At 44.7% G+C, this 22929-nt stretch overlaps 1 protein-coding gene across 1 annotated transcript in view; it reads left to right on the top strand.

The window, feature by feature from the left end:
* Positions 1 to 13896: 13896 nt before the first annotated feature.
* The window catches only part of SEC31B (SEC31 homolog B, COPII coat complex component), a gene marked incomplete at its 5' end in the record, with an annotated part of 331579 nt that continues 322546 nt past the window's right edge, over positions 13897 to 22929 (top strand). Inside the window, 2 exon segments of the mRNA XM_082267974.1 lie at positions 13897 to 14001; positions 14006 to 14107. Of these exon segments, the coding sequence (XP_082124100.1) occupies positions 13897 to 14001; positions 14006 to 14107 (207 nt within the window).

The following is a 22929-nucleotide window of genomic DNA, read 5'->3' as shown; positions in this document are numbered from 1 at the left end:
TGAAGATCTCGTCACGGTATCTCTGTGCACTCAAAATGCCATCAATAAAATGCACCTGTGTTCGTTGTCCAAACCATATACTAGACACAATGTCAAAAAAGTGTAGGAGGATGCACCTGGTGGAGTAAACTGTATAAGACACTAGTGCACAATAGGCGTACCAGCTTCAGATGACGCCCTATGGGAGGGGCGAAACGCATCAAGCGAGGTACTAGCTAATGGCGTAAGATCCGGCCGGTGGAACACACTCTGCATTAACCATTGTGCAGTAGAGGCTCGTTTTGTTTTTCAATGTAAGTGGATATTATTTCTCATATAAAGTGTATTAAGTACTTCTCCATGGAGAGTCTTTCCCTTTTATGTGCCACTGTGGATATGAGAGACAGAGGCATAATGATCCGACAAGGCCATGTAATAATTATAGCTCATACCAGCATTGGAGTGTATTATCCAGGATAAAGCTCTTAGTAAAGTTGTTTCGGTGAGTGGGGACACAAAGGGAGCACGGATTACACAGCGAGTGAGCACTACTTATTGGAGCACTACAATAGAACTTTATGAACTAATTATATTTATATGGACATTCATTTACATACATGAATTGTTGCAGCACTTGGTTCCTTTTTCGTTGCACTTCATGAACTGGTTATATTTATATAGACATTTATTTACAGTTATGAATTTTTGAAGCACGTGGTCACTTTTTCGTTGCACTTTATGCACCATGATATAAGTGTATAGAGTCAGATATTATATAATGGAAGGTCTACAAAGCAGCGCTGACACCCACAATTTTTCCTTCTCCTAGAGTAACTGCCTGTCTCCTGGAATCTCCTCCATGCTTTTGAGACTGTTGGTAGACACAGCAAACCTTCTGGCAATGGCACGTATTGATGTGCCATCCTGGAGGAGTTGGACTGCCTGTACAACCTCTATAGAGTCCAGGTATCGCCTCATGCTACCAGTAGTGACACTAACCCTAGCCAAATGCAAAACTAGTGAAAAACAGTCAGAAAAGACGAGTAGAGAAAAAAAATGTGGTAAAGCGTGGTAAAACCATTCCCATCTTTGGTGGTCATCTCATTGTTGCACATCTAGTGTACCTCTTAATTTCATTAACATCAAAGCAGCTGAAACTGAATAACAACCCCCTCTGCTACTTAACTGAGCAGATTAATATCCCAGAAGTTTAATTGACTTGATGCTATACTCTGATTAAAAAGCGTTCCTGTAAGTTTTTTTTTTGAGTGGTGTAGATTGCTATGAGACTGAAGACTTTGACCACTAGCTGTAGACCCGGGTTTCATGTCTTTCCTAGTGTTTCTGCTTTAGTTCAATTTCCATAGAACATTTTAGACAAACAACAAAGATGGAATGGTGCTTATGATGCAGGGATGAAAAAGAGCCTGATGGTTTAGCCTGAGTTCACGCTGCCGCATGGAGTGGCTCACAGCAGGGGGCCGGTGCATCCCTTTTTCACTGTTTCAGGTCCGATTTCAGTCCAAATTTTTGGCTGCATTCAGACTTGAAATGGAACAGAAGACGCACAGGACTCCTGTGAAGTTTGCATGGGAGTCGCTCTAGAGATATGTGAACCTGCGCCATAAAGAGCCGGTCAGAATCTTCTGACATGCGACTTGGATGTGGGAAAACACGCATCCAATTTGCAATAGTGTGCACCCAACCTAAAACTTTTAGGGAAGGAAGAATTAAATCTGATTCGTGTTACAAGTAAAGTGGCTCCATTTCTTGGTAATTGATGCACCAGGCTTCATGATTACATCATAAGTCAGGGAAATAGTATATTTGTAAGCATAATACATCAGCCAATGATTCACTGAGCTGCTGTAAGCAGTATAGTCCTCAAACTGATCCCACACATAACTGGAATTCTGCCTACAGCTAATGTTACTAAGGGAAGGACTATACCGGAGTTTATATGTAAAGTGCATTGTCCACACATTGCAAACACCAGAACAGGGTCTCTCCATGAGATTTAGACAAAGAAAAAGGAGTTCAAAATAGAAATGAACACACCTAATAAATAGTCAAAATATTTATGAAGAGGGGCATAAAGACTGAAACAAGAATGCACAAAAAGGACCCTTTCATGTGGGGGTTCTGTTTGTCAGTTTTTCCTCTGGTCCTTGACGGAGGAAAAACTGACCCCCGTGTATTTCTAAGGGCAAGCGAATAATCACCCATTGACATCTGCTTTTTGCTAACATCCATTTTTTGAAACGGAAAACGACCTATTTTTCTTCTGTTTAAAAAAACAGAAGTAAACCCAAATGAATGTCAACGGACAATCTGTCTGTTTTTAGGAGCCAGCGCCCACTGGCGTCCTAACAACCGATGACTCATCAGCTGTCAGCGGCTCACCCACGCTGTTTTCACAATTTTAGTGCCAGCAATGTTTTTTTTTTTTAACATTCGCCTGTCAGCGGGGAACCCCTCTGATAACTCATCGGTTGGTTCTTAAAGCGGAGTTCCAGCCATTTACTCACCTGTCCAACGGTCCAGCGATGCGGCCGCCCGAAGCCTCGATCCTCTCCCTCGGCGCCGGCATCACTGCTGTGGGCACCCGGCGGTTACAGTTTGCGGCTTCACAGCCGGGTACCCACTGCGCATGCGCGAGTCGCGCTGCGCGCCGTGATTGGCCGGCAATCTTCTGGGACCTCTGACGATTGCAGGGAGGGAGGGGGAGAGGAGAACTTCCGCTCAGGGCGCCGCGGCGCTCCGAGCGGAAGTGGGAGCGGGTACCTGTCAAAACTAGGTACCCGCTCCCCCCCCCCAAAAAATGGCATGCCAAATGTGGCATGTCGGGGGGGTCAGGACTCCCTAAAGCGGAAGTTCCACTTTTGGGTGGAACTCCGCTTTAAGGATGTAGAAGCTGGCTTGACAGCCCACTCCTTAGCAACCAGCTATTCAAATAGAATTCGGATCAGTGGATCAGTTTTTGACTGATTCAAACTCTAGTCATTCAAAAAATTAGAAATGGATGTACAAACTGGATCTAAAAACTTAAGTCCAGATTTGTTTTTCATGCAATTTTCTAACCAAAAAATGTGACGGAATGCCCTTCTAAAAGGGGATTTTTAGTCCCTAATTTACATCCTCTCCCTGTAGTCAAAAGGAAAGTGTGAGAAGAGCCTCTCATTTGACTGAACAGCAGTGTCCTGTGGTGATAACTTTAGTTTGTAAGTTATGACCTGATAGGTATTGGACAATAAAGTAGCACTAAAGTCTGCACTCAAAACAAAACTGCGAGCAGGCAGGCAATTTTTTGCAGACAAGAATTCAAAGTACTTTCTTACAGGCAGTGGAAACGCAAGATGTACCGTTCCGAACCGTACCGTACTGAACTGAACTGTACCGTACCACTCAGTGGAAACGAGGCATAAAAGTGAACACAGATTCACCCAGTTGAGGTCAAAGCTAATAGGTGAACGGCCTCTTCTTTAGTCACCCCACTGTGTCTTCTCTGACATGCTCTTCAGGCAAGCTTGGCCATGCAGTGCACTGTAATAAACAACAACTGAAACACTGGTTTTGAGCAGTTTTATGGCTTTAGGCACACTGGCTGCCTTTTATGTAGTAAATTAATTGGTACAAATAGGAGGAGCATTAATATTGTTTCATGTTAAAAGCAGCAATGTTTTCAGTTCCTAAGACTTTGCTCATCAATACTTTTTAAATACTTCAGTAGATTTATATTTATATGCCAACCATGCCTCTTTTCACTACATCATCATTTCTGCTTTATAAAACCAAAGTATTTAGCAAAGATTAATTTGCTTCTTCAAGGCTGCAGGAAAGAATATGCAAAACTTTTTAGAAAGCTCCACAAATGGTAAATGGAAATGTGTGCTAATGCTGCCAGTATTTTAGAGGTTCTGGACAAGGTTTAAATTTTAAACGAGGTCTTTGCTGGGTTTACATAGGTGGTTGACCTTTGTTTTAACCGCCCACCTACAATGTGGCATAGCTGCTTTTTGGGTCTGTTTCGCACCTGTGATACTTTACTTCGCAGTACGTTCATTTTAACTCTTGAGTTTGGCAAGTGGTCTTACTTGCCAAACTCTCCCATTGAATCAATGGGACTGTGCCACAACAAAGCACTAAACACTTGCCAATGTAAAATCCACCTTGACAATAGTTAATGCCACCTCCTGAATGCCTGTTTCTTTTTTTTTTTTAATCACCTTCTTAACACCTGAAAACCACTTCTGAAGAAGTGATTCACTGTGGATCGCTTTGCAGAGGGGCAGTAGAGGCTACTGTTCTTGTGAAAGAGAACTTGGTGTGTATGAAACAGAAAGGATGGCACACTTGCCTGATTAAACATCTTTAGGTCTGAAATATGACAAGGTGTTGACTTACACCTGTTGTGTTTGTACAATTTATCCTAAAAATAAAATCTCCATTACTAAAAATGGCTGCACAAACCCGCTTCCCTTCGCTTAAAGCTGGATACACACTATACGATTTTCTGAAGACTTTTTCCTTCAGATTTACCTTTTCTATGTAGTGCAAGGGCCTGCCAGATTGCATACAAATTGAAAGTGTTTAGGTTTGACCTCCTATTATATGGTTTTGGTAAGTCTAAAGGAAAAAGTCTTCAGAAAATCTTATAGTGTGTATGGCCCATTAGTGTGCATTGCAGCCTGGGCAAAGCTGAGCTGCTGTGGAGTAATAACTGGGAGATAATATCCGCTTTGCTTAGCAGCAACAGTCCTTTCTTTAAGGTCTTGTTTTACACTAACCGCAAGGAATGTCACATTTCTGAAAATCGATCCATGGTTGGTTCGCTTTGTAGAGGTCTTTGACAGGTGATGAGAAGGTGATATGTTGCCTCCTCACCACCTGTTTTAAACCCCCCCCCCCCTGGTTGCAGCATGGTCCTTCGCACTCTGAGTCATATTTGGCAGGCGACAGTGTTTCCTGAATGCAACAAACTCGCTCATCCATGTCTTTATGGACCTTGCTTTGTGCACTTTTGCGCAGTCATGCTGGAACAGGAAGGGGCCATCCCAAACTGTTCCCACAAAGTTGGGAGCATGACATTTTCCAAATTGTCTTGATATGTTAACGCCCTAGGAGTTCCCTTTACTGGAACTAAAGCCTCGTACACAGGCGTCGAAAATTGGCAGGAAATTTCGTCCGACGACCGATCTGCCGATTTTCGGCTTCTTAGTATGCTGCTTCTGACAACCAACTCCGACTTTTCGGCCGAAAAAAATCTGGTGTGCAGACTATAACATTTTTGTTGGCCGTCAACACAACGGCCGGTTTTCGTGCAGTCAGTACAGATTTCAAGTCAAACATTCCCATACACACACTCCTAAACCTTGTGGTCCGCCTTCCCAGAAGAGTTGAAGCTGTTATAGCTGTAAAGAGTGGGACAACTCAATATTGAACCCTACGGACTAAAGCCCCGTACACACGTACCGATCGTCGGCCGAACGATCGGCCGTCTTTTGTCCGAGGGCTGTCTTGTCTGTTGAAAAGTGCAAAAGACTGCACACGAATTTTGTCGGCCAACAACAGCCGACTGCAGAAGTGATGTCATGTGATGGTTAACTTTCCTTGTCTTTTTTCTTTTCTGAGCATGCCCAGTCTTGCAAATCTGCTGTCTGTCGGCCGAAATCTGTACTGACTGGCGAACAATCGGCCGTTCTGGTGTTGGCCAACAAAAATTTTAATGCTTGCATTAAAGAAGATTCTGTTCGGCCGAAAATGCGCTGTCGGCTGTCGGAAGCATCATACTAACAAGCCTACAATCGGTCGATCGGTCGTCGGCCGAATCTTTACGGCCGACAATCGGTACGTGTGTACGGGGCATAAGACTGGGGTGCCATTATAGTTCATGTGAGTGTAAAGGCAGGTGTCCCAATATGTTTGACAATATAGTGTATGTAAATGCTTTATTAGCCTATCTTTAGATGATTCTGATACTGGGGAGACATCCATAAGCACATTTCACTTGGACATTTGTTCCATTTGAGGATTTTGTAGACCGATCTGTGAATAAATGTGATGTACAGCCGCTCTGAATGAAGAAAAAGGAACATAAACCTGCAGCAAGAGGAACACAGTGATTCAGGTAAGCGGGGCGGGGGAGCAGAACAGCACCATGTTTTATGTTACACCCTAAATCTGGGTGTATCAAATAATGTCAGAGCAGTGGAATTAACCTTTGATAGATATTAATGAAATATGTCTGTGCTCAAATCAAAATATTTTACATATAAATTACACATAGGGCGTGATCACATGCTATCACTAAATTATGAATTAACCCTTAAATATTACTTGCAAGCTTTTGCACTAAAACGGAATTACGGGTTTGTATTTATTTCAATACTAAAAAAATGAAAATACCAGTGTCACAGCCACCAATAAGACTGGTGCAACCCACTCTATTTGAATACAGGATATATCCCATAATGTAAACCTTATAAAGTGCTAATGTGCATTAAAAACTTAATTCATAATTATTGTACATCTCTCGTGTCAATGTCACCTTATTGGCATAAATGGACAAAGCCAAATTGTGACGTCATTGTGCATGCTGCAGTTGGGCGGCGATGCTGCTTTTAATGCTTTGATGTGTGACAGTTTGTGAGTACTGCAAATTTTGAACCCCATCTATTTCAAAGGTGACTGTTAACATAGTGCAACGTCTGATGCTCCAAAAGCCACATCAGTTACTTATCGCAGAACATAATGCATTGGTTGCATAGACTGGAATGGGAATGGCTGAAATGTGTAAATCAAGCATCCTGGTGTGCTTTTTTAAACACCCAAACACCCAAAGCGTGAACACCCATGTACTCATGCAAATGCTCTGATACCTGAAACCAATACCTTTGCGATGCAATTTGGGCCCATACAAAATGAATGGGCTCAAATCGCACTGCAAGAAATGACATGCGATCTGAACAGGAATGAACATTCCTCTCTGAATCGTATGTGGTTTTCTGCACCGCTCCTGTGTAAATCCAAGCTGGAATCACTATGACAAGCTTGGGTTCATACCTGAAACTGATACCTTTGCAATGCAATTTGAGCCCATACAAAATGAATGGGCTCAAATTGCACTGCAAGGAATCGCATGTGATCAGAACAGGAATGAACATTCCTCTGAATCGTATGTGGTTTCCCGCACCGCTCCTGTGTAAACCCAAGCTGGAATCACAATGACAAGCTTGGGTTCATACAGGAGTGATGCGGGAAACGGCATGTGATTCATTGCAGTGCGATTTGAGCCCATTCGTTTTGTATGGGCTTAAATCACACCGCAACAATATCAGTACTCGGTATCAGTGAGTACTTGACCAAACGTACTCATAGTCCCTGGTGAAAAACTGGTATCGGTGCATAGATGTGAATGCAGCTCGTTATTTCTAGGGTTGGAATGAAGTGAAATACCTTATTCTGAGTTTCAGTGGTGTAACCAGGGCTGTCTTTAATGCAGGGAAAAAAGGGGCAATTGCCCAGGGCCCAGTCACTGTTGTGGGGCCCAAAGCAGCTGACCATTGAGCCCCTTGTCATGGAGCGTTTCTGTCTGGTGGCGGTGGGAGCAGGGAGAAGATGAGCAGTGAGGGCTGTTAGGACCAAGAGCCTGGGATGGAGAATACCTTCAGCTCCTCCCAGACCCCCCCCCCCCAGAAAGGCAAGCAGCAGCGGGTGCAGCATCCCTGGATCCTCCCAGAGCCTGGACTCCTCCAATCTCCTCTCCTAGCTCCGACAGCAACAGCAGCCCAGAGGACAAGGACGGGCAGGAGGTACAGGCAGCCAGGGACCACTACTCGGGACAGTCAGCTTAACACAACAAAATGGATCCGCTAGAAGGAGCAGAGCTCCCCTATTGTCACCCAGAAGGAAAATAGGCCCTGCCCACTTCTAGCCATCATGAAAATTCTGCTGGCATGCAAGGTACCGGGCATCACTCTCACCTACCCACAGACAGGGACTAGGACGGGGGGCAGAGGAGGAACTGCAGACAGGGCTAAGGGTCTCTCTCACCCCCTCTCTCTCTCTTACCCCCCCCCTCTCACTTGTCCTCTCTCTCTCACCCCCTCTCTCTCTCTTACCCCCCCTCTCACTTGTCCTCTCTCTCTCACCCCCTCTCTCTCTCTCACCCCCTCTCTCTCTCTTACCCCCCCCCTCTCACTTGTCCTCTCTCTCTCACCCCCTCTCTGTCTCACTCACCCCCCCTCTATCTCAGTACTCTCTCTCAACCCCCCTCTATCTCATTCTCTCATCCCTCTCTCTCTCTCTCATTCCCCCTCTCTCTAACCTTAGACCATTCAGAGTAAGAATCTTTACCCACTATTCTCTGAATTCTATCTTTTATCCAGTTTTCTATCCATTTACAAACTGATCTTTCCAAGTCCATAGACTTTACCTTACACAATAACTGTGTGTGGGGAACTGCGTCAAACACTTTTGCAAAATCTAAGTATACTACGTCCACAGCCACCCCTCTGTCCAAGGTTTTATTTACCTCCTCATGGAAGATAACTTGCTTTATTTATTTTACCTACAAGTAAGCTTATAATAAAGTTTACCTGTAGGTAAAATGAATATTTCCTAAACATGCACCGTTTAAGAGATATTTGAAGTCTCTGCAGTCGGTGACATCACCGCCGCATGCGCTCTGAAGGAACAGCCTATCCGTTCTGTTCCTTCAGAGCTATGTACTGCGGCAGAAACTCCTGTGTCTATGCATGCGAGTGATGTCAGTCAAGAGGCCCCAGTGCGCGAACCCGGAAGGAAGACCGGGTATAGATGGAAGCCTCTGCAGTGCTGACAGCGCACCACTGGAGGGCTTAGTTTTTTTTTTTATAATGTGCTAGTAAGTGATGCATATGCATACTAGCACATTATAACATTACTTTGTAGGAGAATTCTTTTTTTTTTAACCACTTGCCGACCGCCAGCAGTACAAATACTGTGGCAAGTCAACTTTGTCCCGTAAAACAACGTAACTGTACGTCGTTTCGTGGGACCACTAGTGGGGGCACACACGTGCCAATTGGCTACCGGGGGAGCCAATCAGCGAGTCCGGCAGCCGCGATGTCCGCCAGGCACCCGCGATTGCCCCCCGTGGAGACAGAATGGTAGTCTGCCATTGTAAACACAGCAGACCGCTGTTCTGTCAGTAATGAACACAGGGATTCTGTGTTCCTCCTGTTTAGGAACACAGGTCTCTGTATTTATTCAGCAAGCCCATCCTCCACACAGGTAGACAGCACCCCCTAGGGTCACATTTAACCATTTGATCGCCCCTAGTGTTAACCCCTTCCCTGCCAGTGTCATTAGTACAGTTACAGTACATATTGGGATTTTTTTTACCAAAAATATGTGTCAGAATACAAATTGGCCTAAAATAATGAAAATTTTGATTTCTTAATATTTTTTATTGGGAATGTTTTATAGCAGAAAGTAAAAAGTATTGTTATTCTTTCAGAATTGTCGCTTTTTTTGTTTATAGTGCAAAAAATAAAAATCGCAGAGGTGATCGAGTACCACCAAAAGAAAGCTCTATTTGTGGGAAAAATAAGGACACTTTTATTTGGGTACAGCGTCGCATGACCATGCAATTGTCAGTTAAAATAACACAGTGCCGTATCGCAAAAACTGGCCTGGTCATTAAGGGGGTAAAACCTTCCAGTCCAGAAGTGGTTAAAGAAGAGTTTGCTACCTCTTTAAAGGATATTTTCACCTTTGGTAACATGTTACATGTTCCACCCATTTTTAGGTTGGAATATGTATAATGTTCCCACTCCTGCAGTGTCTCTCCGATCCGCTGCCACTAGTTGACAGAAAGCCAGGAATCTTCTCTCCCTGCACGCTGTCATTTACAAAAACAAGTAGCTGTGTGGGGCTCTGCCCACCTGGCGGCATCATTCATTCACAGAGTTCTGGGAATGGGAAACTACAACTACTGAGCCTTTGCGGATGCCGACTTGTAGTTCTCAATTAACTACTATGGCGCTGTTGAGCACTGTGGTAGTTCATTCTGTCTTCCTAAATAAAATAAAATAATAGTAAAGCGCTTTCAGCTAAACACTCTAAAGAGGGACCATATAGTGTATTATTGTGATTCGGTTGTCAGTGTAGAGTATTTGTTTAGTGTGAATGTAGTGTGACTATTCATTTTTCCTCTAGTGTCAGTTTAATGTGAATCTAGTGATAGTTCAGTGTGAGTGTAGTGACCATTAATTTTTTCTTTACTGTCAGTTAATTTTTTTCAGGGCAGGTTTACTGCAGTACATTTCAGTGCATTAGTGTACATTTAACAAAGTATATTTCAATGCGTTAATGCAGGTTTAACGCAGTACATTTCAGTGCGTTACTGCACATTTAACACAGTACATATCAGTGCGTTACTGCACGTTTAACGCAGTATATTTCAGTGTGTGTCAAGGAATTCCTGTGAGATGTTTGGCTAACAGAAAAGCGCATGGGGGCACAAATCTCTGCAGAATGCGCATGTGTACAGGAATGTGCGCATGTGAACAGGCGTGCACACGATGTATGTTGGTGCCTAACGGACTATTTAAGGATGCCTTTGTCTGTGCTCTAATGCTGGCTGGTCTTCAGCTGTTTCCTGTGTTCTGTGTACTTCCAGTGTACTTGTCAGGGTTACCTGATCCGAGGCGGAGGTGCTGAGAGGGCTCCCCTTGCAGCTCAGTGCGGCACACCCCTGGAGATGGTACAAAGGGTGTGGCGCCCCAAGTGGCACGGGTTACCAGCTGCAAGCAGGTAGGTAGAACCAGGAGCAATCCGAGAGCGAACTGGAACAGGTTGGAAACACAGCAGGGCATGAGTCTTCAAAGGCTCTGAAGCAGCTGGGCTACCTTGTGCCAAGGAATAGTCTCTAGTAGCGGAAACCGTGGTACAAGCCGAGTTCATGCACAGGAGAACACCAGAATAGCCGAGGTCTTGAAGTTGATGTTTTTTCATCCGATCCGTTTTTTTTGACGGATGAAAAATAGTGCATTCATCCGTTCCAAAAAACGGACATTGACAGAAGCGGATGAAAACAGATGTTAACGAATGATCATCCGTTGTCATCCGTTTTTTCATTGAGATGCATTGATGTCCGTTTTTCATCTGTCAACAGATGGATGAAAAACGGATAAACAGACCGTATGTGTGAAAGGGGCCTTACTCCTGACCTTGTTTTCGAATCTTGATTGTTTTGTCACTAGTTCCTGACCTGGCTCATTCCTGACCCGGCTCATTCCTTACTTTGGCTCTGCTCCTGATTCAGTACCTCGCTGCCCACCTATTGATTACCCTGGCTAATCCTGTGACCACGCTCCATTCTTTGATCCTGGCTTCCCAACTGCCCTGCATCCAGTGTGCTTTCCAAATGGGCATTCAGTGCTGCCAGAGGTTTTGTTAAAAATAATAGAGCGCGTCTGTCCACAGACTCAGTGGACCGGCTGACATTTATCAAAATTAATCAATCCTGAATTAGCAGCAGCTGTTAAGCCCCTGATCCCGAGGTCACTGATTGTTTTTGGGAAGTGGAATCTCTGCAAGACTTCTAGGTTGCCTAGCTTTGTGGATGTTGATTTCACCTGGAAGAAATATTTTGGTGTAGGTTTCATGGGCACAATTAACACCCAAAGACCAATTTTTTTCACACCTGTTTGACAGGTGCATATCATTTCAATTTTTGATAGCAATGCCAATTCTTGCTTTCGTCAAGTGTACCTCTACAGGGTTACGGTGTGAAGGCATCACCAACACCCGAAGCACAATTTTTCTGCACCTGTTTTTTCTATCCAAAGTCTGCAAAAGAGACCCCAGAATTTATCCAAAAAGATCTCTAATCTTTTTCTCAGTCCACTACATTGTGGCCTCATCATACAAACTGGCTCCCCAAACCAGTATTTCCAAAATAAAGAAAGCTGGCAGGGTAAATGTTATTTTTTTTTGGCTTTATAAATGTCATTATTGTTGCAGCAGGTTCTATACACAGTACACATATACAGATATGCCACTTTTTAGGCAGACTAAGTGGACCCTCCCAGGCACTATATTGAAAGGAATTTTTCATCACGGGTATAATGCTTTTCAGGCAAAAAACAAAATAAATAAATGCACATTTTTTTACCTGCAAAAAGATGTGCATTTATTTATTTTTTAAATTTGAACTTCTTCTTTACCCACTTCAGCTCCAGATGGTTTTACCCCCTTAATGACTAGGCCATTTTTTGTGATATGGCACTGCGTTGCTTTAGCTGACAATTGCACACCGGTGCAGTTGTCGTGCAATGCTGTACCCAAATAAAATTGATGTCCTTTTTTTCCCACAAATAGAGCTTTCTTTTGGTGGTGTTTAATCACCTCTGTGGTTTCTATTTTTTTCGCTATAAACGAAAAAAGAACCACAATTTTGGAAAAAAAAAAAAAAACAATATTTTTTACTTTCTGCTATAATACATTCCCAATAAGAAAATTAAAAAAAAATATAATTGTTTCATCAATTTAGGCCAATACGTATTTTTAATAAAAAAATCCTAATAAGTGTATATTAATTGGTTTGTGCAAAAGTTATAGCGTCTACAAACTATGGGATGCATTTATGGACTTTTAATTCTTTTACCAGTGTTTTTTACTAGTTTTTACTAGTAATGGTGGCGATCAACGATTTTTAGCGGGACTGTGACTTTGCGGCGGCCAAATCTAACACTAAGTGACACTTTTTGGGGGACCAGTGACACCAATACAGTGATCAGTGCTAAAAAAAAAAATGCACTGCTACTGTATAAATGATACTGGCAGGGAAGGGGTTAACAATGGGGGTGATGAAGGGGTTAAAAACGCTCCTAGGGAGTGATTTCTAACTGTAGGGGGAGTGGATGCACTAGATGCAGGGGTCTTCAAACTATGGCCCTCCAGTTGTTCAGGAACTACAATTCCCATCATGCCTAGTCATGTCTGTAAATGTCAGAGTTTTACAATGCTTCATGGGATGTGTAGTTCTGCAACAGCTGGAGGGCCGTAGTTTGAGGATCCCTGCTAGAGGAAAAGAGAGATCTGTCTTTCAGCTTAGCTGAAAGACAGATCTCTCTCTTCCTCTGTGACAGAACGGTGGTGTGTCTTGTTTACATAAGAACGATTGGCGGGTTCTGGGGCCATCGCGGCCCCTGGACCCGCCGATTGGCTCCCGCTGTGTCCAATCACAGTGGGAGCGGTGCGTGTGCACCCCCGATTATTTGTGCACAAAATCACATGCATGTAAGTTTTGTGCAGCCCGGCTGGCCTGCGGTCCAGTGGTCGGTCCGGAACTGGTTAAAGTAGAACAAAAGGCAAACTTTTTTTTTTTTAGTTTTGGATATATTGGACAGAGAATAGAACCCCTTTTAGTATTTATTGCTGTCTGTGCCCCTGTTAGGGAGATTATCCCTCTCTATTTGTCCTGTTTACCATTATTATCAATAGTGAAAGTAAAAGAAAATCCCATATTTTGAGTTGTCACTAAAACAGTAATAGAGTCGAAATCTTCCAATGGGGACACTAGTTCTGGTGACACCCCAGGATTCCCTCACTTTGCAGGGATTTTCTCTGATTTCCTGTTGTGACTAGGGGACATGAAGTGAAGAGAAATCTCCCCAGTGGGACACAGATGGCAAAAAAAAAAAACTGACAGAGGTTATAACTCTCCCCTATTCTATCCAAAATGAAGAAACATGTTTTGCCTTTTCCATGTTACACTTTAAGTAGTTGCATAAGACAATAAAACATAAACCAGTGTAGACGACCCCCACTATAAAATATATCCTTCTTTTATAAGGGGGGGGGGGGACACAGACAGAGGGGAATCAGTGGCAGGAGTCAGTCCATGCATGTAGTGATCCCCTGAGATTAATGAGACATGGCTCCCAGGTGTCAGCACTCCGGCGGCCAGCAGATGGCAGCACCGGCAGCTCCTCCTCCCACTCCATTGGCCTTGACCCGCCAGCCCCGGCACACTGCACAGGCTGGGCTGCGGCTGGGAAGCTCCAACGCGTTTTCCTCGGTACGTCCCGCTCCGGCCGCCGTATACACAGCAACCCGGACTACGCGATCCCCGAGACTGGTAAATGGGAGCGGCGGGGCTCGGGGAATGGTGGGAGTGACGGGAGGGAGGCTTCACCTGTCTGCTCAGGAGTTCTCTGACTGACCTGTGACGTAGCTGTGGCCTGTCAGTGTAATGGGGGAGAGGAGTGTACGGGGGAGGGGGTGTACACAGTGTACGGGGGGGACTGACACATTGTTCTCCTTACATGGGAGGCTTGGAGCTTTCCCTGCAACACTCTTCCCATAGGCTGAGCCTGGGGACATGTGGGGGCTGTGTGTACAGCAACTCCACTCTCACTTCTCAATCATATATCACTCATACTCTACTACTACCACCGCCGGTGTACAGGTACTGTGCTATTACCACCCGGTGTACAGGTAGTCTACTACTACTACTACTACTACTACCGCCGGTGTACAGGTACTGTGCTATTACCTCCCGGTGTACAGGTACCCGACTACTTCTACCACTACTGCCCGGTGTACAGGTACCCCACTACTTCTACCGCCCGGTGTACAGGTACCCGACTACTACTACCACCTGGTGTACAGGTACCCGACTACTACTACCACCTGGTGTACAGGTACCCCACTACTTCTACCGCCCGGTGTACAGGTACCCGACTACTACTACCACCTGGTGTACAGGTACCCGACTACTTCTACCACTACTGCCTGGTGTACAGGTACCCCACTACTTCTACCGCCCGGTGTACAGGTACCCCACTACTACTACCACCTGGTGTACAGGTACCCGACTACTACTACCACCTGGTGTACAGGTACCCCACTACTACTACCACCCGGTGTACAGGTACTCTACTAGTACTACTACTACCACTACTACTACCGCCCGGTGTTCAGGTACTCTACTATTACCGCCCGTTGTACAGGTACCCGACTACTACTACCACTACTACTACCGCCCGGTGTACAGGTACTCTACTAGTACTACTACTACTACCGCCCGGTGTTCAGGTACCCGACTACTACTACCGCCCGGTGTACAGGTACCTGACTACTACTACCACTACTACTACTACCGCCCGGTGTTCAGGTACCCGACTACTACTACCACTACTACTACCGCCCGGTGTACAGGTACCCGACTACTACTACTACTACCGCCCGGTGTACAGGTACCCGATTACTACTACCGCCCGGTGTACAGGTACCCGACTACTACTACCACCCGGTGTACAGGTACCCGACTACTACTACCACTACTACTACCGCCGGTGTACAGGAATTCTGCTACTACCGCTGTTGTACAGGTACTCTACTACTTCTACTGCCCAGTGTACAGGTACTCTACTACTACTGCCCGGTGTACAGGTACCCGACTACTACTACCACTACCGCCGGTGTACAGGTAGGTACTCTGCTACTACTTCTACCGCCCGGTGTACAGGTACTCTACTACTACCGCCCGGTGTACAGGTACTCTACTACTACCGCCCGGTGTACAGGTACTCTACTACTACCGCCCGGTGTACAGGTACTCTACTACTACCGCCCGGTTTACAGGTACTCTACTACTATGCCCGGTTTACAGGTACTCTACTACTACCGCCCGGTGTACAGGTACTCTACTACTACTACTACCGCCCGGTTTACAGGTACCCGACTACTACTACTACCGCCCGGTGTACAGGTACCCGACTACTACTACTACCGCTCGGTGTACAGGTACCCGACTACTACTACTACCGCTCGGTGTACAGGTACCCGACTACTACTACTACCGCTCGGTGTACAGGTACCCGATTACTACTACTACCGCCCGGTGTACAGGTACCTGACTACTACTACTACCGCCCGGTGTACAGGTACCCGATTACTACTACCGCCCTGTGTACAGGTACCCGACTACTACTACTACCGCCCGGTGTACAGGTACCCGACTACTACTACCACTACTACTACCGCCTGTGTACAGGAATTCTGCTACTACCGCTGGTGTACAGGTACTCTACTACTTCTACTGCCCGGTGTACAGGTACTCTACTACTACTACTACTGCCCGGTGTACAGGTACCCGACTACTACTACCACTACCGCCGGTGTACAGGTAGGTACTCTGCTACTACTTCTACCGCCCGGTGTACAGGTACTCTACTACTAGCGCCCGGTGTACAGGTACTCTACTACTACTGCCCGGTGTACAGGTACTCTACTACTACTACCGCCCGGTGTACAGGTACTCTACTACTACTACCGCCCGGTGTACAGGTACTCTACTATTGCCGCCCGGTGTACAGGTACTCTACTATTGCCGCCCGGTGTACAGGTACTCTACTATTGCCGCCCGGTGTACAGGTACTCTACTATTGCCGCCCGGTGTACAGGTACTCTACTACTACCGCCCAGTGTACAGATACTCTACTACTACCGCCCGGTGTACAGGTACTCTACTACTTCAACCGCCCGGTGTACAGGTACTCTGCTACTACTTCTACCGCCGGTGTACAGGTACTCTACTACTACCGCCCAGTGTACAGGTACTCTACTACTACCGCCTGGTGTACAGGTACTCTACTACTACCGCCCGGTGTACAGGTACCCCACTACTACTACTGCCCGGTGTACAGGTACTCTACTTCTACCGCCCGGTGTACAGGTACTCTACTTCTACCGCCCGCTGTATAGGTACTCTACTTCTACCGCCCGGTGTACAGGTACACTACTACTACTACCGCCCGGTGTACAGGTACTCTGCTACTACTACCGCCCGGTGTACAGGTACTCTGCTACTACTACGACCGCCCGGTGTACAGGTACTCTGCTACTACTACGACCGCCCGGTGCACAGGTACTCTACTTCTACTTCTACCGCCCGGTGCACAGGTACTCTACTTCTACCGCCCGGTGTATAGGTACTCTACTTCTACCGCCCGGTGTACAGGTACTCTACTACCGCCCGGTGTACAGGTACCCCCACTACTACTACCGCCCGGTGTACAGGTACTCTGCTACTACTACGACCGCCCGGTGTACAGGTACTCTACTACCGCCCGGTGTACAGGTACCCCCACTACTACTACCGCCCGGTGTACAGGTACTCTGCTACTACTACGACCGCCCGGTGTACAGGTACTCTGCTACTACTTCTACCGCCGGTGTACAGGTACTCTACTTCTACTTCTCCCGCCCGGTGCACAGGTACTCTACTTCTACCGCCCGGTGTACAGGTACACTACTACTTCTACCGCCCGGTGTACAGGTACACTACTACTTCTACCGCCCGGTGTACAGGTACTCTACTTCTACTTCTACCGCCCGGTGTACAGGTACTCTACTACTACTACTACTACTACCGCCCGGTGTACAGGTACCCCACTACTACTATCGCCCGGTGTACAGGTACTCTGCTACTACTATGACTGCCCGGTGTACAGGTACTCTGCTACTACTTCTACCGCCGGTGTACAGGTACTCTACTTCTACCGCCCGGTGTACAGGTACTCTACTTCTACCGCCCGGTGTACAGGTACTCTACTTCTACTACCGCCCGGTGTACAGGTACCTAGCGCTGAAACAACTAATCGATTAATCGATTATGAAAATAGTTGTCAACTATTTTTGCAATCGATTAATCGGTCAGCCAGTTAGTTGTTCTGCATACAAAATGCATTATTTGTTTACATATCAGAAAATACAGCGCAACGCACATACAGCTCAATACACCGTCCATACATGTATGTAGATGGCAGAGAACTTGTGGATGTGTGAGGAGCAATGCCTCATGGGAAATGTAGTCCCGGCAAGAGAAGGAACCAAGTGAAGGCAGAGGTTTTTTTTACCTTGCTATAGGGACACATTGTACAGTACTATATTTTGCTGCTTCCTTTTGGGGCACTTTAAGGGCAGGAGGGGCCAGAAGTTCCGTAGGGGGGCAGAGGCCGATAGACTAAAGGTTATATAAGGCATTACAATTACATTTTAAAGTAAAAGTTTACCAGTATTGTGCGTTATATTTAAAATTATTATATCCATAATAAAGTCTCAGCTTTTAGTACTACTTTAATATAACATCGTTATTTCCCCCCCTCCACCCTTCATATAGCTTCATGTCTGACTCCCAGTTAAAATATCCTGCATATCCGACTTCTGGGCATTTTATTTTTATATACATACACATCATGATACAAGATAAACTTTCACTGTTTCACAGTAGAAATTATAATTATGTTACAATAGCGATATCTGCGGTTAGGGCTATTTTTTTTTTTTTTAACCCCCATCATGACAGGTGATAAAATAAAAAAAAAAAAAAAAGCATGCCGCTGCTCCTAAATGTCTTCTGCATCTATATTTGTACAAAACTTATTTGTATATTCGTTGAATGGACGAGTGTTGTTTGAAAATTCCACTTGCATTTAACATTCAATTTTAAAATGAATATAACTTCTGAGCAAAACCACATACACTATATGAAGATTCGTTTGATCGAGAAATTTTCCATTCTGCTCCTTCATATTTTCCTGTCACTGTGGTTGACAACGAACACCAACTAGACCCCACTAATGGTTAGAAAATCGGATGAATGTTTTTAAAAACTTTCTAAAAAAATGTAGTTTGTGTATGACCAGCATAAGTGACAGCAGGCGCAGGGAGCTTGTATCCAGCTACCTGCCTATTAATAAGGGAGTCTATCATAAATATTATTTACCAATCCGGCCTGAAAATTTGCAAAACAGTGTTTTAGGTCTTTTAAAAATATTGATCTCTGAGTTTGATATGTACCACATTTAAACCTGCAATAATACATATATCTGTCTCAGAGTGGATTAAATATCCAACTATATAGCTGGATATTTATATTTACCACTACATATAGATATTCAAGAATATTGACCACTTTACCACCGGAGGATTTTGCTGTCTTACGTCCAGGCCACTTTTTGAGATTCGGCACTGTGCGACTTTAACTGACAATTGCGCGGTCATGCGACACCATACCCAAACGAAATTTACGTCCTTTTTTTCCCCACAAACAGAGCTTTCTTTTGGTGGTATTTGATCACCTGTGCGATTTTTTTTTTTTTTTTTTTTTTTTTTTTTTTTTTTTTTTTTTTTTTTTTTTTGCTTTATAAACAAAAAAAAGAGCGTACATTTTGAAAAAATAACATTTTTCACATTTTTTTTATATGAAATCCCCCCCCCCCCAAAAAAAATGTAAAAATCAAATTTTTTTTAAATTTTTGGCCAATTTGTTTTCTGCTACCTATGTTTGGTAAAAAAAATCACAATAAGCGTATTTTGATTGGTTTGCGCAAAAGTTATTGCATTTACTAACTAAGGGAAAGATTTGTCATTTTTGTGTTGTTTGGTTTTTTTTTTTTTTTTTTTTTGAGTAATGGCGGCGATCTGCTATTTATTTTTATTTTTTTCTGGACTGCGACATTGCGGCGGACAGATCGGACCCTTGACTGACATTTTTGACACTTTTGGGGGTACCAGTGACATTACTACAGTAATCAATGCAATAAATATGCACTGTTACTGTAAAAATGACACTGGCAGGGAAGGGGTTAATTTTTATTGGAGAGGGAGGGGTTAATGTATGCCTGGTGCTTACTGACGTGTGTGGGGGGAGGTGATTGAGTGACACAGGCACAGATCGCAGGTTCAGCTATGCTGAATTCTGCAATCTGACCCTGCCTGTCACTTAGGAGATCCGCCCGCTTTGTTTACACAAGCGGGCGGATCTCCAGACTCGATTCCCAGTGATCACCGCCGCTCCTCCCCTGGCCCGACTCCCGCTGTGACTGAAAACAGCGGGAGCGTGCCTCCAGCGGCGCCCGCGCGCCGCCCATGAGGGGAGGAGTCCAGCGATGTAGGTCTACGTCGCTGGATGGGAACGAGCCACTTTGCCGCAGTCTGTTGGTGTATAATTTAGTTAACCACTTGGACTGGTCGGCAAGTGGTTAACTAAATTATACACCAACCTTCTTTTTTTTTTTTTTTTTTTTTTTTTTTTTCAGGGGTTTTTATCCGATTAGTCCATTAATCGAAACAATAATCGGCCAACGAATCGATTATGAAAATAATCATTAGTTGCAGCCCTACTGTCTATAAAATTCTGGCACCTTCCCTAGGAATTTAAAAATCAGTAAATATACCAAGTCTGACAGGGAAAAAGGGAACAATGGGAAAAGAAGGTGAAATCCCAGCAGATGAGTAAAATGGGGATTTTAAATGTGCCCAGAAACCTCAACAAAAACTTTTTTTTTTTTTTGTTGTTGTTAAAAGCAAACACTTAAGTCGAGCACGTCACAAGTGTTACACATTAGATTACCACATCATACAGTTGGATTTATTGACTTGTTTCGCTCACAAAGCGAGCTTCTTCAGTATCTGGATGTGTTTTGAATGTCTTGAATGACTGTAGATGACTGTAGATGGCTGTCAGATATGGGCAAGAAGAGAAGATATGGAATCCCCCATAAACAGACAAAAGGATTAGTCCATCTAATACAAATGAGGGGTATAGTAACCCCCCCCCCCCCCCAAACCAAAAGTCTGATTTAAATAATACAGGGACCAAAAGTTCAAATCCTGAGTAGAGACATGCCAGAGTGTAGTAGTCCAAGGGAAGCGCCACTTTTTTGTTGATGTTTCTGGGCACATTTAAAATCCCCCCCCCATATTTTCCTCATCTGCTGGGATTTCCCCTTCTTTTCCCATTGTTCCCTTTTTCCCACATTCCCTGTCAGACTTGGTATATTTACGGAGCCTTCTACCATCTGATAAGATATAACAGTGAAATCTCCTTTCCGCAGAGTAACAAGCAAACAAGTCCTTCCCACCCCTTTCCTGTGATTTCTGTTCCGTCATATTAGGACTGGGTGAGCCCACTCTGAAACTAAGTAAGGACATGGGTATGGGGAACTCCTGATAAGACCTATACTCAAGAAGTAAACTTGACTGCACAAGGAATATCTATTATCCAAATGGTCAGAGCTAGAGCAGACTGAACATAATGAATAAGGCTCCATGTACACTGGACGTTGTTAAAAGTCCCTTTGCTGGAATTTTTAGGACGTTTGAAACGTCCGTTCAGTCGCGTTTGTACCCGCGTTTAGCGGGCGTTTAGCAGCGTTTGCGGGCGTTTGCGTTTAGAAGCGTTCCTAGAGGTCAAAAAAATTATTCCCCTTTAAAATGGAAAAACGCGAACGCTAAACGCGGGTCATCGCGTTCAGACGCGTTTAGACGCGTTCGGACGCGTTTGTGCGTTTGAAACGCCGGGAAACACACGTTCGAACGCAAATAATTGCGTTCTAAAAACAGTCCCTGAACGCAACTGCCTGCAAATGACTGTAAACGACCCTGTGTACATGGACAGATAAGATAAAATGTAGATGGGTTCAGGGGCTTCTGAAAAAAACGCCCAACTGCTCCTAAGCGGCCATTTCCAGCGTCCCGTGTACATGGAGCCTAAAAGATGAAGAATCCAGGATAAGCCTGGGAGATGTGCCTCCCCCAATAAAAAGCAGCAGGAGGATACAGACAGCTGTATTGAAAAAACCTTTGTGCCCACCTGAAGCATAAGTCAGCACCTTCCCCAGGTCGCCCAGTGACCATGTACACAACCACGCCAAGCAGAAGGTGAGCTTCTCACCTTCTCTAGCCAGAGCCGCCTAGGAAAGAACTGGAGCTAATGTACATGTGTGCCCCTAACCAGGAAACACATGAGCTGGCAAGGTGGCAGCCAACCCATAACCCAATATTTGCAGATGAGGAATTTATAAGGAACACCTGAGCCAAAACAGTGTAAGCTATAGACATTGCCTTGGCACAGTCAAGACACCCTACCTCATTTGGTGGCTTTACTGACAGGGGGGTCTTGCAGCTCAGCTGTGAGTGTGTATGGCAGCTTTTATTAAACTTTGTTTGCTTTTACAAAATGTAATGACACAGAAAATGATAAAACCAAGTACATAGCACATCCAAAACCATTGCACAGGAAGAGCATGGTAAGAAGTAGTATATGAGGTATCTTACAAAACGTTGGTAACACCAACAAAGAAACTGATTACCATACAGGTCAGTATAATCCGAAATTATTTGAATAGCTGAGGAGACATTGGATAATTAGGTAATAGATCTTCCTATCCATCACCCCCCTTCCTATTTTTTTTCCTTGTCTGTGCTGGCCAGCAAAACTTCTTCATTCCTTCCATCTGCCATTCTTCTTGCAGTGATACTGCACAGAGGGATAGCTTCTGAGTACCCAGATAAGTAGTCACATACAACCACTATATATATATATATGTATTACCTTTGCTGCTTTTTTTTTTTTCTAAAAGAGCCACAATATCCATAGCAACTTTTTCAGATGCCCTGACAACCATGAAGATAGGTTTAAAGTAGGGATGCACCGAAATGAAATTCTTGGCCGAAGCCGAATAATAATGAAATGTTTGGCCGAAGGCCGAATACTGAACGCGGTGTTTCGCATTTTTTCCATTTATTTTGCCAATTTTTTGTCCTCTCTCTTGTCCTCTCGTGTCTCTCTCTCTCTCTTGTCCTCTCGTGTCTCTCTCTCTCTCTTGTCCTCTCGTGTCTCTCTCTCTCTCTTGTCCTCTCGTGTCTCTCTCTCTCTCTTGTCCTCTCATGTCTCTCTCTCTCTCTTGTCCTCTCATGTCTCTCTCCCTAAATGTTACTGTAGGGAATGGGATTCAGTGCACACTGCAGCCTTGTACCATAGGGTTAATGTTAGTGACACTGTAGGGATTGGGAAGGATGCTGGGAATGGAAATCAGGAAGCATGCAGGCAGCCATGTAAATTTTAATTGCAGATACAGGGCACTGGGCAGGTCAGGGTTAATATGGTAG

Source organism: Pelophylax lessonae (assembly GCF_965119305.1).
Source record: "Pelophylax lessonae genome assembly, chromosome: 9".
NCBI lineage: Eukaryota > Metazoa > Chordata > Amphibia > Anura > Ranidae > Pelophylax > Pelophylax lessonae.
This window is presented reverse-complemented; position numbering and strand designations above follow the sequence as displayed.